Consider the following 16008-nt stretch of genomic DNA (forward strand, 5'->3'; position numbering starts at 1 on the left):
ATGAGTCCAAGACAACAAAACAGACGCCCTTTACCCTGATGAATGCAATTCCCGCCCCTTGACGACCCAAGCCGATCCAAGTCTAATCCTAACATCCCTCCTCGATCTCTGGCGGACGCACAATAATATCTCCAGGCCAGACTCGAACATACAACTCACGAGCTCGCATCCACTCCAGCTCATCGTCCCACCGACCGTCGGACCTGCCCACGTTCAGACCACCACAACTCCAGAATGCGAAATAACAGACTTACGAGACCTCGATACACCCCGGAGCAAGCATCCACGCCCTCAGCAAAACGCAGCAGACCACCACATCGTAAGGCTTGCGCGCAGTCTTGCAGCACTGAAACCTGGGAATGCCCCTTGACATTTCGAAGAGTTCGTGTCCGTCGTCTTCGATGCCGTTGATTGCAATACCCTCTTCCACGCTCACGAGCGGTGGAATCAAGTCTTCATGCCGGTCGTTCTCGACGAGATAGTTGCCGCAGAGCTCGATGCCTGCCGTTTCGATCATATGGTGGGTATCCGCGACCAGCTGCACCCAGGCTCTTTGCCATGCGGCTGTGTGGCAGCCGGGAATTTTCCAGTAGTGTGTGTAGCTACGCAGCAGAGTCAGTCTTGGTTTCGATCTTTGAATCCTTTATGCCCATACCCCATTTTGACGAGGTGGATCGTTGACGATGGCGAGCCTGGGTGTCGACGGCTTTTGGATGGTCGCTGGAGATGAAATAGGTCTCGAAAGTGCACCAAGAGCTAGAAGGAGGGCGTTTCCGTTCGACGTCTACAACTGGTGTTGGAGCATTAGCCCAGCGGTTATCTACTGACCAAGTCTTATAGTTGACGATCCCATGCCTGTCAAGGCAACAATGCAGGCAAGCATCATTCCATCTCTCGGGCTACCTGATCGAAGGATGAATATCGTCCATTCCATTCTGAGCTGCAGCCTGGTTGATTGCGCAAGGGATTTTATACCTGATCGAGCCATGGGCTTCGTTCTCAAGAATGTGTATTGCTGCCATGGGACAGCAGGTAAAATAATGCTATGGAGATGTGTTGTTGGCCCAGTGATTCGATTAGCTCAACCTGCCGGCTTGAAGTCTCTATGGGATGTGGGAGATGTCTCCTGGGAGACATCTGTCTCTGTGCCATTCGTTCATTGCGTAGTGGGTGCTGCAAGAGCAAAGCGTGTGGAAAGAGTATCACCGCCACAACTAGCATTTGGCTTTTTCTCAGCCCCTTATTCCACTATGCGTCCTGCTGTAAGTATGCAAATTAACATAGCTATGATGTCTTCGAGAATGGTGGAGAGGTGTATGAAAGAAAACACCAGAAATGAGCAGTCTTGTATTCTTTTCAGACTGCATTCTGTTTTCATCAACCTCTTGAACTTCGTCAAAAATATCCTTCAGCATATAGGCGAACTCATACTATTCGGCCTCGACCTCTCACTCGCAACCACATCACTAAGCGCCGGAGGAAGAACAATCCCAGACCGCTTTCAATGGCCACGAAAGAACGTGCGATATACCCTTGACTTGAGCAGAACATTCTCGATGTTATGCCCGTGACTCTGCTCGTGATTCCTCTTCTGCAAACTCTTGCGGGCTTCTTGGTGAAGTCATCGTGGGATTTTGTGAGCATCGTGAGAAGAGGGAATCGTTTGCATCTCATGGGTTCGTTGTTCGGATGCCAATGGAGCGGTGTGTACATCTTGAGCATATCTACTGGAGGACGTGCGAAGCTGGTCCCAGATGCCGGTCACGAGTGGAGGGAATAAGGGCATGGCGATCGTCAGTTGATTGGAGATGGGGATAAGGCTGTCGTGAAACCTCTTCATATCTAAGTGACGATCAGCCGAGCGTGACTCACGCCCTCTAACATCTCGACAAGCAAGATCCATCTCAGCGACATCTTGGTACCCCGGTCAGATCAGGTCAGGTCAAATCTTGATCCAGACGCCCTCATCTTTGTCCCTTTGTTCACACAGGATACTCCACAGTCCAAAATTCCACTAAATCGCGATACTGCGCATCTCCTTGTAGATCGCGGAAGAACTCCAGCTTGCCATGAGCGCTACCATCATCGGTCGCTTGCGTATTGTTTGCTGGGAAGGTGCCGTCCATCTCATAGGCCTCATCCATTGCTTGTATAGTCCCAGTTTTGTCATTCATCCCAGCTATTGGTGAGCTTGAAGCGAAGTCTGGCGATGCATTGGTGCACGCGTCAGCGATCTCGCGTAGATTCGAAAAGAGGTCAGTCAGCAGGAATGCTGCAGCTTCGCTCATGGGTGGATGGTTGCTGCACTGGCGGAGGAGATCGAATGGAGTTGCTCTTGATGGCTTCTTGTTTGTTGCTTGTGGGGTACTCCAAGCAATCTGATGACTCTTGAGTATATTGGCAAGCCCGTCCAGCTTCGGCAGGGGCAGTATCGGGATTGAAGGTATCTCGGTATGGTTCATCATCTCAGCTTGGAGTCTTGCGTATGCCACCATGCCATCGTTTGACACCTCCTCGCTCGTGCTGTAGCCCGGATAGAGCAAAAACACCATGACAAGATCCTTTCCGCCGGTCAGCGCCGCGAATCGGCGGATGCGCTCGATAGTAGGTGTCAAGTTCGCCTCAGACATGGCTGAAGGCGAGAGGAGTAGGACCCTAAGGACGCGTGTCGCGCGTGAGTTACCAGTGGTGGGATCGACGTGGGAGGTCAGAGAGAGCGCGATGTCGTGCGTCTTCAAATCATTCTCTGAGATGGTGTCAGCATTCGTGGTGATATGGCAAGTGTGTTTCAACTGACCGCGTAGACCAAGCGACGCGGGTGAAGTCAGTGAATTAACGATCGACGCGACCGACTTTCTCCTGCGTAGCGATGTGCAGAACATCATGTCCGACCGGATGTTGATCGATTGTTGCGTGGCTGTGCGGCGTCGTGGATGTTGAAAGTTGGAAGAACGAGGGGGTGTGTGTGTGGTCCAAAGTGGAAGGAGCGATGGGTATCCTCAACACAGATCTTTCCTTCGCGCCTGCAAGAATATTAGCACTGTCGCCGCCCTGATTCAACTCGCCCGAGAATACAATCCAATCGAATCATCTGCGTGCAGAGTTCGCTCAGACCAAAACGTTTCAGTGATGTTAGTTCGAGACACGGCGAATAATGCTCAAGCCAACACAACAAGCCAAAGAACAAAACCATCCGTGACCACGAATCGAACCCGGGACCGCAACCAACCCAAGACCAAAAAAAAATTCCAAAAGAACTAGACTCCATCTTTCAGGATTCTAGAGAAAACCAACTTAATGATTTTACTTTTCCACCGCCGTCCCGTTTGTTCACCGTTCCGTTCGTTTTGTTTTCCGCCGAAATTCGAAATCGATTCGAGACGCTCTCCGACTGCGCCATTCGTGCCTATTCAGAAGATTTATGTTAGCTCCCACCACCGCCTCTCTAATTTTAGGTTAGGTGTGGACTGATGGAGGAAGATTTGAAGGGGGTTATATTACTTCACTTTCTTTGTGTTTTGCTCTCCATGCTTCTTGCGAGTTCGCGCCGAGAGTCGTTGGGGCCGTGGATCGTTCTTGGGGTTCCTGTCGCCGTGCGGGCTTTTTGATGCTGTTCACGCCAACCTCCAGGATGTTGGATATCTTATGGCTTTCCATTTCGTATCAGCGTAAATGTTGCGACGAAGTACTGACTAATTGGAAAAAAGCTGCCGGTGCTCGCCCTTGGGTTGCTTGATCGTCGGCCTAGATGGAGCTTAGGGGAGAGGTTACACTCTTCAAAGTAGTGGGGTATCATTTGGTATGAACAAGTGGAGAGTTATACTATACATCATCTTTCCTTCGTCGACGCCGTCACCGAGTCGACCCGAGTAGGAGGTTTCGCGTCTCCTTTGGTCTTCTCCTGAGACCCCTTCTCCGCCTCTCGAGCCTGCTCTACCATCGCTTCTTTTGCTTTCTTTTCCTTCTCGCTCCCGGCACCCTGCTCCGCAATCGCTTTGGCCTTCCTTATCGGCACGATGGCTTCTTCGTCCTTCGTCTGCTTGCCAATATCATGTTCCTCCTCCATGATGGCCGTATCTTCCGCGTCCCGCCTCCCCCACGTCAATGGATTGTACCAGCTTGCGCTCTGCCTGGCCTTCTTCGCCGCCTTGATTCTCTCACTCAAGTCGTGCAATGTCTCCAAGTCAGGATCCAGCTTCGCTCTCAAACTCTCCACTTCAGTCTCCAGCTGTTCCAACCGCTCCGCAACATCGTTTCGTTGTGACGACTCCTTCTTGCGGCTGCGCCACGTCTCTGCGAGAAGTATCCCCACCGCAACAGCAAAAATGAATGCTTCTGAGAAGAAATTGGCGCCCAATTCTATTGCTCTGGCCTCGGAGAGTGGTCGGATCTTGACTTTCTGCGGCTTCTCTTCCTCTTTCTTTCCGTCCGCCTCGTCCTTTGCTTTCTGCTCATCGTACTTCTTCTGCTCTTCCTCCGTTCTCACTGTCGGTGTTTCCTGCTGTCGCTTCTTCTCGTCCGCAGCCTTCTTCTGCCGATCGTGCATTCGTTGCTGGGCTTCGGGGTCGTGGAGGATGCCTAACCGCATGCGCATGTCGATTCGATGGACACGCTGTGCCTGGGCGACGGCGAAGCGACGGAAGCCATCGTGCTCTTTGGCTTGCCTTTTGATGTAGTTCTGGAATGTGTGTGAGCCGACGTACGTTACATGTGCTGCAGCCAAGAGACCGTACTCCGATGGGTTTGGCAGCCGTTCGGATGACCAGCGAGAGGAGTTTGAAGGTCAAAGACATGCTGGAGTCTGGTCAGGAGCCGTTCTGGGTGCTCCGACCCGTTTGAGAACTCAGTACATTTTAATTGCAGTATTCAATTGAAGACTTTGACGTCTTTCGTCTTCCCATCCGTTAAGCTGAGGTCGAAGAGGTCGGAGATCGGAACTTCGTAGCCCCACTTTGGGCGTTGCTCGTGGCAACCAAACACTAAACAGAACTTCACGTCTGCCGACATCATCCAGCCCGTCCTAAACCCAACGAGTGTTTCGCCGCAGTCTTGAATCGCATGTCCTCGCCACGACGAGTCCGGTGACAATCGAAGACGCCCCGCCGCCATGTCTTCCTCCTCCATCCACGCCGACCCTCCTCCGCCCGTCGTTACCGAAGCCAGCGGCATCAGCTATGTTACCGGCAGTGCTCTGGGCAAAGGCGGGTTCGCCATCTGCCATCGAGCCGAGCGATACGACAGCAACAGACCGACCGGGCAGATTGTCGCCTTGAAGATTGTAAAATCGCAGATGGAGCCCAAGAAGCTCGAGCAGAAGGTGGGCATTCAATTCAAGCCAGCATTGGTTCATGTCAAACTGACCGATCCTAGTTTGTGACCGAGCTTCAAATACACAGCAAACTCACACACCCGAACATTGTTACCTTTTACCGAGCATTCTCCTTCCAGACGAGTACTTATGTCGTCCTCGAACTCTGCTCCAATGGCTCGCTTGCCGACATGCTCAAGAAGAGGAGGTATCTTACTCTGCCAGAGATCCGGAGACTGGTCATCCAAGTATGCGGCGCGGTCAAATACCTCCACCACAGACACATCGTACATCGCGATCTCAAGACGGGCAACCTTTTCCTGGACCACAACATGAACGTGAAGGTGGGCGACTTTGGATTGGCGGCACTGCTGGTAACAGAGCGGGAGATGGAAGTTAGGAGACGGACAACTATGTGTGGAACACCCAACTATCTCGCACCTGAGATCTTGGAAAAGGGTAAGGGTCACGATGAGAAGGTGGATCTCTGGGCTATTGGGGTCATTGCATACACTCTGGCAGTGGGCAAGGCGCCGTTCCATGCGAGCACAAAAGAGGAGATCTACAAGAAATTGCGATCAGGGACATACACATGGCCAGAGCTGAGCGCGACGACGAATCAGAGCGCCGACCTGAGGGATTTGGTATCAAGTCTACTTGTACCGGAAGAGCAACGACCGCTACCAGACATGATTGTCAGCCATCAGTTCTTCAGGGTTGCCTACGTCCCGGAGCGGATACCTGAAACTGCAAAGGAGAAGCCTCCAGTCTGGCCAGATGTGCCGATACCTTCCGCTGAGACGATACGAAAGGGATATAGCGAGACTTGGTACAGCCTCTGCAAGGAATCTGGGGTTGGAGAGTACGAAGAGGGGAAATGTTTCCCTCTCAACAGTGGCCGCAAAGTGCGCAGTATTGTCCATGACATGGCTAAGGAGGCGCAGGCGGGCCGCTCACCAACCATGCCAATTCCTCATGATACGGTCTACATTTCGACAGTCAGTGACTTTGATGGACCTCGAGCGGCCAGTCCACCACTGGAACCGGCACGGACGGAGGCGTCAATGCGTGGTTTGAAAGAGATATCGCACAATGAAGTATCCTCAACGCGCCCCCGTGTTGCAGAGGCCCGGAACGCTGCGAAAGACGCCGAGATGATGCCACCACCGCGAGCGCCTTCGCGTGCTGCGAGGTCAGGGACTGTCCGACGAGCTGCGAGGACAATTAGCGAGGAGACGGCGAATTCAGAATCAGTCAAGGTCGCAAGCGACAACTCGTCCGGTCCTTCGTCTTCTGGAACGCTGAGAGTATCAAGACTCAGACCTGCACCAGTGACGGCTAAGAGTGCGCCAGAAGCAAGCGCGGCTCTCAAAGAGACGAATGGCTCGTCAACCTCAGCATATCGAACGGCGCCTACAAGACAGTACTCGGAGGGTGCAGATTTGGATCTTCAGAAGCCTCAACGAACTGGTACCACCAAGCGGGCGGCTGATGCAAGTCTAGCACGGCGACCACGAGGCGTGAGACCGGTCAAAGAACGTCCAATATCTCCAGTGGATGCCGCACCAGAAGGACCGGCCGTCCCGGCCGCAGCGAAGATAGCCAAAGGTCGCGCTCAGTCGCCGGTTGATGTCCAAGGACCGCTCGCGAGTCTGGACGAACTCAAAGAGGCACTCCCCTTTAAGTATCGGAAGAAGGCACCTGCAGCTGAGGTGATTGAGATACTGTCAGATCAAGAACTTGAACAGGAGAAGGAGTCGAAGCCCTCAGCATCTGGAACGTTGACCCTGTCACGACCACCGCAAATGGCCAGACGTTTGCCACAGCCGCAGAAGAAGATCTCCCCCGATCTTGATCCAGCAATCTCAGAGACTGACCCCAACACTGTTCTTGAGAGACTAGCAGAGTTCAGGGATAACTTGAAGTCTGCACTGTCCAAGCCATCAGCAACGAACAAGATCGTTTCAACGCACCGCGACCAGCAGATCTCCGAGAACCTGCCCTTCGTATCAAGATGGGTCGACTACAGCCGCAAGCATGGTATTGGATACGTTCTCTCGGACGGCACAGTCGGCTGCATTATCAATGCCACGGCGAAGCCTGAACAAGCACCGACTCCCGTCACACACGTCCTTGTACGCAACGGCCAGCGATGGTTACAGAAGGTCGGGCAGAACAAAGACTTCGCCGGCATCGACCAGGTCCCCCTAGAGTTCTTCGAAGACAAAGACGCAGAATGTATCAAGCGGAAAGTGTACAAAGGCCTCGGAAGTGTCAAGGAGGGTCCTTTGTTGGTGGAAGCTCAGAGACGGCGGACGTTGAGTGTGCTGTGGGTGAAGTTTGGACGGTACATGTGCCAGACTCTTGATGGAGAGGAATCTGCGTCTGCGGGCGCCGGATCTCGCGATCCAGAGAACTTCGTGCGGTTCTACCAGCGGATCGGATGTGTGGGTGTGTGGGCTTTCAAGGATGGGTCTTTACAGGTGAGTTTTCAATCTTCTTCTACCATCACCTACCTTACCTTGCTAATATTATTGATTGCTAGATCCACTTCCCCGACCACACCAAACTCGTCCTCTCCCCCACCGGCACGCACATCTCCGCAACCCTCCTCTCCGTCGAAGCCACCACGCACCTCTCCCGCACCGGCGACCTCCTCCCCGCACACGTCGCCTCCCGCCAAGTCTTCGCGGACAGCATCCCCTCGCTCCTCTTCGACGGCGGCCGCGTCCGCCAACGCCTCGTCAAAGCCAACCAACTCGCCCAGAAACTCGAATTCGTCCTCGAGGTTGTCACGCAGTGGGTGGGGAATTCCGGGCTAGGTCGGCTGGATGAGGATGAGGGGGGCGAGAAGTTGTACTGGGAGGGGCTGACGGTGAGGGATCAGAATGTGAGGAAGGTGGAGAGGGTTACGGTGGGGAGGTTTGGTGGGGATGCTTGAAGTTCAAGGACATGGCGATGGTTTTTGCACAGCGATGAATGGGTTTTGTTGGGTTTGAATGAGTGAAACGGCCGCGAGAAAGAAGGAAAAGAAAGAACAGAATTTCGATGTGTTGTTGAGCAAGGCGAGGCGAGGCGTTTCTTGGATGATTAAGCATAGGACTTTTTGAAGTCTTTTGGATACACGCTGGGCATTTGCGAGAGGCGTTTCCTGTTCTCCTGTGGATAGGAAGGAATGGGATCAGGGCAGTTTTAATCGTGTCTCTCGTACCTTTACCAACAAGTCCAAATAGCACATCCTCAAATTCCTTCACTTCCTCGATTCACAACAGGACGAATGGGGAGGTTCTGAGCATTCTTGATCGGATCTGTCGTTTGAATTGGGGGTCTCGCTATGTAGAAGTAGAAGGCGCTTCATGTTCCATCATCATCAATCGCAACTCCTCTCGCTTGCAATGCAGTGCCCCATTCCCTTAGGAACTGGAGACGAGAAATGAACAAAACGCCTCTCGCTGAATCAAAAAGGTCCTTTCCCTTCCTCTCCCTATGCAGTCAGTCGATCGTTCGTCGTAGGCCGTGTGGAAAGTCATTCGTTCATCCATCGATCCATCATTCGTTCGTTCGTTCGTTCGTTCGTCGTCTTGATTCGTCTCCTCATCGTCTCAATATGTGTGGTTTGCTACTTCTCCTCTCAGGAGTGTCCGTGGCGCGTACGTAGACTGGGTGATTGATCCCTCTTCTTCTTCAAAGATCATTATACCCCAAAATCCTCTTCTCCAACTCCTTATCCGCCACCGCCCACGTCCATGCGCGCCCGGCCTCCCCGAAGAACAAACTCTCCGGCGCGGAACTCTTCTCCAGCATCCCGTCCTTCTCCATACTCTTCATCTCATGGCCTGTCGTGTACGTTAAGAAATGCTCAAACTCGGCATCCTCCAGGGCGAGCGCGTTTCCAGAAATCCCATGGCACAGGCAGGGTTCCTTGGTGAGCAGGCCGCGCTCGAGGATGCATTCTCGGCCTTTGGCGATGGCTTTGTCGATTTTTTCGTGGAGATTGGGGAAGTGGGAGCGGATGCTGAGGAGGGATGTCACGACTCCGGGGGCGCCGTGGCAGACTTGGACGAGGCGGTCGCGTTCGGGGGGCACGCTGGAGGGGAAGTTTCCGCTGTCGTATTGGTAGGTGAGGAGGACGGCCAGTTCGGTCTCCATTTTCTCGGCGTATTTCTGGGGGTTGGTGAGGACGACTTGGGTGATGATGCCCATGGCGCCGTGGACCGCGCCGATGTAGGTCTTACCTCGCCATTTCCACGGCCGGGGCGAATCGAGGATCACGTCGATCACGTCGTCCTGGGTATCTGTGATGAGTTGCAGAGTCTTGGGATCGTCCACGAACGACGCCTTGACCAGCCGCAAGAGGTAGAGGTATCCCGCCCGTCCATACAGCATCTCATTCTCCGTCTCAGGCTCAATCGCCTCTGCCGAGTAATCGCACAGGTTCGCCGCCATCTCCGCGTCTTTACTGCTCGCCGCCCCAATCGCCAACAAACTCAGAATGTCGTCCGTAATGCCACACTTGCCGATCGAGGGACCGGGGTAGCTGGCGATGTTGTCTTGTGCTTGCTTGAGGTATGCGGCGGACCACGTGCCCAGGGCGTGGCCTTCGATGACCAGGTTGGGGTACATTTGCTGGAGGACGAGGAAGACGTAGGCGACGCTGACCGGGCCTTTGAAGAGGCCGCCGCCGGGGCGGATCTCATTCGGTGGGTTGTCGTTTACGAGGCGTGTGAGGGAGGCTTCGAGTTGGCGGCGAGGATCTGTGTGTGAAAGTCAGCTTTGGATATGCGTTTCTAGTTGTATGATGTTCTTGTTCATACCTCGCCTCGCCAGCGGCGCATCATTCTTGAAATACCGCGGCGGCATGGTTGCTTGCGTGCGAGGCGGTCAGGCTGTGGTTCAGGTCATTGAAGAGAAGCGACGGTGTGTCGGCCGTCGAGTTGTGGAGTGAAGCTCAGTCGCAGGTGTGTGTGTGGTAGTTGAAGACTCGGAGGATCAGATGTCGTTACGCAGGTTGAAGTGCGGGCTGAACGTCGGGCTTCACATTCTTTGAATAATTGCGGACAAGGCAAGTCGGCAGCTAGCTGGGATGTTCCTGGTGAGCAGAGGTTGGTGCTTCTGAAAAGTGCCCAATCTGACGTAGCTTGCATTCGGAGCCTCAAATCACATGGCTACAACTGTTCGCAGGGAACTCAATCCGTCTACCAATCTTTGAGGAAAGCGTGTGATCGTTCTTCCTACCTGGAGCATCAACAGTGGAATGGTAGTCTTGCTTGAGTCATCTGAAATGGCTTTGTCCAAGTGAATGATTACCAGCATCACGATTATGCTTCTCGACATGTGCAAGCCAGCTCTCGTCTAGGCATGTGATGGTCATACTGTTCCTCTATTATGCAGTGCCACCTCAGCACGTACGCTGTTCCTTTTTCATTGGTCCCATCAACTCCCACTGTACGTTAATGCCTCAGTTCCAACGCCAAAGATGCCAACACAGCTACAGAGGGCAGTCTACCTAATCCTGTCCAACCTCGCTCGGTTGACCGCAATCTGGTCGTCGACTTTGTCCGTCTTGCCAATGATGCGATCGATGTGCTTGTTCTGGCTGTCGATCTCTTCGCCCATGGCCTTACCAAGGTTGTTGAGAGTTCTAGCACCGCGGTGGATGGCGTCCCTATTAGAAGAGTCAGTATAGAACAAAGACGTGTTAGTCATATCACACTCACAAGTTGTCCTCAATCTCATTCTCCATTTCATCATCCTCACTGTCAGCCTCAAACTGATACTTCGACCGATCAGCCAAGTTGCGCTGTGCCGAGGGACGAACGACATTGCCGTTAAGATCCCGCTGCTGGCGTTGCCCTCTCGCAGTTGAGCTGTACGCCTCAGATCGAGTAGCATCTGCCTGTCGACGCTCTGCTTGGTGCTTCTCCAGTGCGATCTGGTTCGCCGCCTCTTCACGCTTCTTGGCCGTGAAGGGGTTCGCAACATGCACAGCGAACATGGACCGGTTGAGGGTCTTGAGCTCACGGGCCTTCTCCTCGGCGAGACGGTTCTGGTTGGATGCCATGTCGAGGTTGCGCTCCGTGTTGTGGATGCGCTCGCCCTGGGCACCGAGACGGGCAAGAGTCTCACGACCAGTCTGCTCGGCCTGCTCTGCAATACGGCGAGCATTACGGGTGGAGGAGACATCTTGCTGCTTGATAAATCGAATCTCGGACTTGGCTGTCTGAACGTCCTCTTCTTCTTGCTCCTCTGCAGTGAGCTCGCGTGGTGGACCAGCTCCATATCCACCTGGCATTTCAGTCGAGTCGTAGCCCCCAGTGTTGCTGTAGCTAGCGTCACCGCCCTGCTGTTGCAGATCCTCTGGAGGCCTGGTGGCAGCTCGATTGGGCGCATCTCCAAACAGCGCATTTCTGCCAGCGTCTGTAGTCGTGGTATCATTGCTGTTGGTTCTGCCGAGTCCACCATATCCGCCAGCACCGTATCTAGATTGTCCAGAGCTGCCAGTCCCGTATGGATCACTTCCATATCCACCAGTCTGTCCATACGAGTTGCCGTTGTTCTGGTATCTGGGTTGGGATCCTCCATATCCATCAGCTGGCACAGGGCTCTTGTCGTAGCGGGTTGGCGCCGGTCCGTTGCCAGCGGCATAGCCGGGTGGTGCCTCCTTCTTGCTCTCATTCAGCGTGAGACTGCCGAATGAGCTTGTGGGCGGTTGTGTGAGGCTGCTCTGACTTCGCATGTACGGGTCATTTTGTGGTGCCTGAGTGGCATATGGGTTGGTGTTCCTCGCGGCGTACGGGTCGCTCGAGGGCGGTGGGACAGCGTATGGGTTGTTGGACGCAGGGGCGGGAGACCCTGATTTGGAGGCCTTGGAGCGACTGCCGAAGAGCGAGGCCTTCTTGGAGTCGAGCTCGCCGTCTTTCTCGCCTTTCTTGAGTCCGAATGGCATGTTGTAGTTGTCGCTGTAGTAAAAGGAAGGTGTTGGAGGAGGTAGGGAGTTGGCAGAAGCAGGAGAGGTGGAGGTGAAACTAAAGTTGGGTGTCGATCAGGGCGCAGCTGAGAGGCACGAGCGCTGCTCACCACAACGTCGCAAGCGTGGAGTGGCTGAGAGATCGCATTGAGTTCAGACAAAGATGCCACACGTGAGCAGTGCGACCCAGGCAGCACAATAACAACCAATGCAGCAATCATTCACTATTCGTTCCATTTGTACACGCCCTCGTACAGTACATACGCCGGCGCAATCCATTCCTGCGCCCTTTGAGGCCGGTAGATCGCTTCCCTCGCCTCCCATTTCCTGCTCCCAGACTGCATAGTCGAGCTGGATATATCCACGCCTCGCGCCGCGCTCTGCAAGACAACACGTTCGCCGACCCAATTCATTCGTATCGTCACAACCCAAATCTCCTCTGAAACTCTGCGAACAGCTTTGGCGTGATCTCGTCACTGCTATTGCCCTGTACCTTCCACAATACACCCCTGCTTTCGTAATGCTCCAACAAGCCACGGCTACTCTCTTCGAATGTCTTCAATCGCGATCTCCAAACTTCTGGCTTGTCGTCGTCGCGTTGGATCAAGGGCTCACCCGTAACATCGTCCTTGCCTTCCACCTTCGGCGCGTGGAAAGTAGTATTATACACTCTTCCACTCGCTGGGTGCACCCATCTGTTGCTCATTCGCTCGGCGATGATCTCGGCGGGGGTATGGACGTGGATCGCCATGTTGACAGGTACCATGCTCTCCAGCTGTGTGGCCTGCACGGCGTTCCGTGGAAACCCATCAAGGATGAAGGACGCATCAGGATGCTCACTATATCGATACTCCATATCCAGCTCTGGCGGTATCGTAACGTAGCCGTCGCGACCCAGGGCATCGTTGTCGGCTCCACCGCTCAACTCGGCTGACGCGGCCATCGAATTCAAGGTGATAGGTTGTATCCCATCGGCGGGGATGAGCCATCCTCGGGTCGTGAGAGCATTGCGAATCAATCGAAGAATCATGCTGTCAGGTACTAGAGCACCGCGCTTCATAAGTGCTTCGGCTTGAATGCCTGTAATGGTCACGCGACATCAGTGTCGATCCTCGAGCAGCATCGCAAAGCCCATAGAACACGAGTCTTGACCTACCGAGGGGAGTCTTGTTCCTAACATTGTCCCTCAACAGATCACCAGAGCTAATGGCTGCCAACTGAGGGAATCGCTGCAGCAGGCGCTCCGTCTGGGTGCCCTTCCCTACGCCCGGAGCGCCGATAAGAATGATACGGGCGGCCTTGCGTAGCTTGGACGTTGCCATTACAATGTGTTTTCAGGTATTCCGCAGTCTCGATGGTGCTATCGACAAGGGGTTTCGGGGGCCGGTGGGAGCGTCAGTGAGGCAGGCGATATTCGGGGGAGGTGGTGAGGACTCGCGAGTCGCTTTCGGAGTGCGATGGTTATCCTCTGCCGTACAGCGCCATAATGGAGTGAGTGAAGGTGGAATGTGTGGGAGAGGGAGGAGATGGTGACTGGGTCGAATGGGTCAGCGCAGGACGGCGAGAGAGACGGTTGTTGTGGAAATCAGAGACAAGCCGGCGGATTATTGATGGTGATGAGCTTGGTCGCATCGGCCGCCCGCCTTCGCCTTCTCCGCACCCGCTCCACGCCTTCCAGCTTCGAGAAGTCGGCCAGCTTAACGCCGACCCTCGGTTGCTCGGTCGGTGAGTTTTACGCCATGCCATGCAACAATTGGCTGTAACTCAGCAGCGTCTACAAGGCCAACACATGTGAATGCCGAAAGCAGACTCGTTGTGTATACTGATGAATAAACATGCTGTCGTGATAGGGATACAGTCAAACCTCCTTATAGCGATACTGCATATAACGATATCCTTGCTATAGCGATACTGCCAGCTGTCACCAACTTTCCTACTGCAAAATATCGTTCTTCCTGCCTATACCTATATAACGATCGTATCTCAGATTTGCTCACTAAACTATCGTTATAGACATGCCTCCGAGGACCGCATTTTCAGAGGCAGAGAAGCTCGCACTGCGCCAGCAGCATCAAGACTGCCCTTTACTCACACAAAAGGAGCTCTGTACTTGGTTTGAGAGCCAGTTCAACAAGCCTATCCGACAAGCAACAGTCTCTGAGATCCTTAGTGCCCGATACCGTCACCTTGAGAGCGATACAGCAGTACAGCCAGCACGAAAGAAGCAACGTAGTATCCACCACGCAGAGCTTGAAGATGCCCTTGCCCAGTGGGTAACACGCCATCAGCACTCACTCGCAATTAACGGCGACCTTTTGAAGTCAAGAGCAAGGTGGTACTGGCATCGGCTGCCTCAATATCAAGGTCTACAAGAGCCAGCCTTCAGTAATGGTTGGCTTGCTGGTTTCAAGAGCAGGCACAATATTAAGGACAGGAGAAGACACGGAGAGGCTGCAGGAGTTGATGAGCAGTCAATGATGGCTGATATTGCGATCCTTCAAGCACGCCTTGCACGATACCCCCTTGAAGATCAGTATAACTGTGATGAGACTGGCTTGTTTTGGAAGATGGTGCCTGATCGTGCGTTATCAACAGTACCAGTACCTGGCCACAAGAAAGAGAAGGTTCGGATAACAGTGCATCACTGTGTCAATGCAACAGGCAGTCATAAGCTTCAGCCATGGATTATTGGCCGCTATCAAAGACCACGTTGTTTTGCTGCTGCTGGAGTGCAGATTGAGAGACTAGACTGCACCTATCGAGCCAACAAGAAGAGCTGGATGACTGGCCCAATCATGCTACAATGGCTTCGCTGGTTTGATAGCCAGATGAGTGGCCGAAGGGTGGTCTTAGTTATGGATAACTTCAGTGCTCACGAGACTGCTGTCAACGAGCTTGATACACTGCCTGCTGAATACGGTCTTCGTAATACTGAGGTTGTCTGGCTTCCACCAAATACAACAAGCAAGTCTCAGCCGCTGGATCAAGGCATTATTGCTACATTCAAGGCCTGTTATCGACGGCACTGGCTCCGTTATATGGCAGATGAGGTTGAAGAAGAGCGAGATCCACTCAAGACAATGAACCTGCTTAAGGCTATCCGCTTCGTAATCAGAGCCTGGCATGAGGTATCAACTCAAACAATCACAAACTGCTGGAATCACTCAGCTATTGCATTACAGGCACAGCCTTATATGCAGCAACAAAGCACATTACCAGCTCAGGCAAGTGAAGCACTTGCTCTACTTGAGCAGCAGTTACAAGGTCTCCAACAACAGCAAGTCATTCGTCAACGAATGAGCATTCAACAGCTTCTCTACGTGCCAGAGGAGGATGTTGTAGATAACCTCGACGACCTTGCTGAGCAGATAGCTCAGCAGTTTGAGCCTATTCCCCCTGAGGAGTCAGATCAAGAGGAGGTTGAACAACTACCACGTATACATGCATCTCAGGCTTTGAAGTTGTTAAGGCAGCTACGGCTCCATGAAGAGCAATCTGATGATTGCAATAGCAGCTGGCTACAGAGCCTTGACAAGTACGAGAAAGTGGTCCAACAAAGAGCCGTAGTTGGCCTTCAACAGCAGGAGATATCATTATATTTTGGAGCAGGCTGAATGCCAAGACTGCTGCACGTGATGTCTCTATATAACGATACCTTGTTATAACGATAGAAATATGATATCACCACGCTACTGTTATAGAGAGGTTTGACTGTAGGGACATGGGTGTCGAC

At 53.3% G+C, this 16008-nt stretch overlaps 8 protein-coding genes across 8 annotated transcripts; 2 read left to right on the plus strand and 6 right to left on the minus strand.

The window, feature by feature from the left end:
• Positions 1-88: 88 nt before the first annotated feature.
• Positions 89-660, minus strand: M409DRAFT_25494 (uncharacterized protein; the record flags this gene model as incomplete). The annotated part of the gene is made up of 3 exons (XM_033807719.1): positions 89-203; positions 255-602; positions 656-660. 3 exons carry the CDS (start codon positions 658-660, stop codon positions 89-91), a joined length of 468 nt encoding a protein of 155 aa, XP_033665037.1.
• Positions 661-1982: 1322 nt separating this feature from the next.
• On the minus strand, positions 1983-2630 carry M409DRAFT_56855 (uncharacterized protein; the record flags this gene model as incomplete). The annotated part of the gene is made up of 1 exon (XM_033813420.1): positions 1983-2630. One exon carries the CDS (start codon positions 2628-2630, stop codon positions 1983-1985), a length of 648 nt encoding a protein of 215 aa, XP_033665038.1.
• A 1199-nt stretch (positions 2631-3829) lies between these two features.
• M409DRAFT_56856 (uncharacterized protein) lies at positions 3830-4793 on the minus strand (the record flags this gene model as incomplete). The annotated part of the gene is made up of 2 exons (XM_033813421.1): positions 3830-4678; positions 4734-4793. 2 exons carry the CDS (start codon positions 4791-4793, stop codon positions 3830-3832), a joined length of 909 nt encoding a protein of 302 aa, XP_033665039.1.
• A 314-nt stretch (positions 4794-5107) lies between these two features.
• On the plus strand, positions 5108-8249 carry M409DRAFT_56857 (uncharacterized protein; the record flags this gene model as incomplete). Its single annotated transcript, XM_033813422.1, has 3 exons — positions 5108-5317; positions 5371-7791; positions 7854-8249. The coding sequence occupies 3 exons, from the start codon at positions 5108-5110 to the stop codon at positions 8247-8249; spliced, it is 3027 nt and encodes a 1008-aa protein (XP_033665040.1).
• A 743-nt stretch (positions 8250-8992) lies between these two features.
• Positions 8993-10168, minus strand: M409DRAFT_56858 (uncharacterized protein; the record flags this gene model as incomplete). Its single annotated transcript, XM_033813423.1, has 2 exons — positions 8993-10062; positions 10123-10168. 2 exons carry the CDS (start codon positions 10166-10168, stop codon positions 8993-8995), a joined length of 1116 nt encoding a protein of 371 aa, XP_033665041.1.
• Positions 10169-10810: 642 nt separating this feature from the next.
• M409DRAFT_68057 (uncharacterized protein) lies at positions 10811-12254 on the minus strand (the record flags this gene model as incomplete). The annotated part of the gene is made up of 2 exons (XM_033817669.1): positions 10811-10973; positions 11026-12254. The coding sequence occupies 2 exons, from the start codon at positions 12252-12254 to the stop codon at positions 10811-10813; spliced, it is 1392 nt and encodes a 463-aa protein (XP_033665042.1).
• A 442-nt stretch (positions 12255-12696) lies between these two features.
• M409DRAFT_68058 (uncharacterized protein) lies at positions 12697-13597 on the minus strand (the record flags this gene model as incomplete). The annotated part of the gene is made up of 2 exons (XM_033817670.1): positions 12697-13355; positions 13432-13597. 2 exons carry the CDS (start codon positions 13595-13597, stop codon positions 12697-12699), a joined length of 825 nt encoding a protein of 274 aa, XP_033665043.1.
• A 1155-nt stretch (positions 13598-14752) lies between these two features.
• M409DRAFT_25501 (uncharacterized protein) lies at positions 14753-15889 on the plus strand (the record flags this gene model as incomplete). The annotated part of the gene is made up of 1 exon (XM_033807720.1): positions 14753-15889. The coding sequence occupies one exon, from the start codon at positions 14753-14755 to the stop codon at positions 15887-15889; it is 1137 nt and encodes a 378-aa protein (XP_033665044.1).
• Between the last annotated feature and the right edge of the window lie 119 nt (positions 15890-16008).

Source organism: Zasmidium cellare (assembly GCF_010093935.1).
Source record: "Zasmidium cellare ATCC 36951 unplaced genomic scaffold M409scaffold_27, whole genome shotgun sequence".
In the NCBI taxonomy this organism is placed as follows: Eukaryota; Fungi; Ascomycota; class Dothideomycetes; order Mycosphaerellales; family Mycosphaerellaceae; genus Zasmidium; species Zasmidium cellare.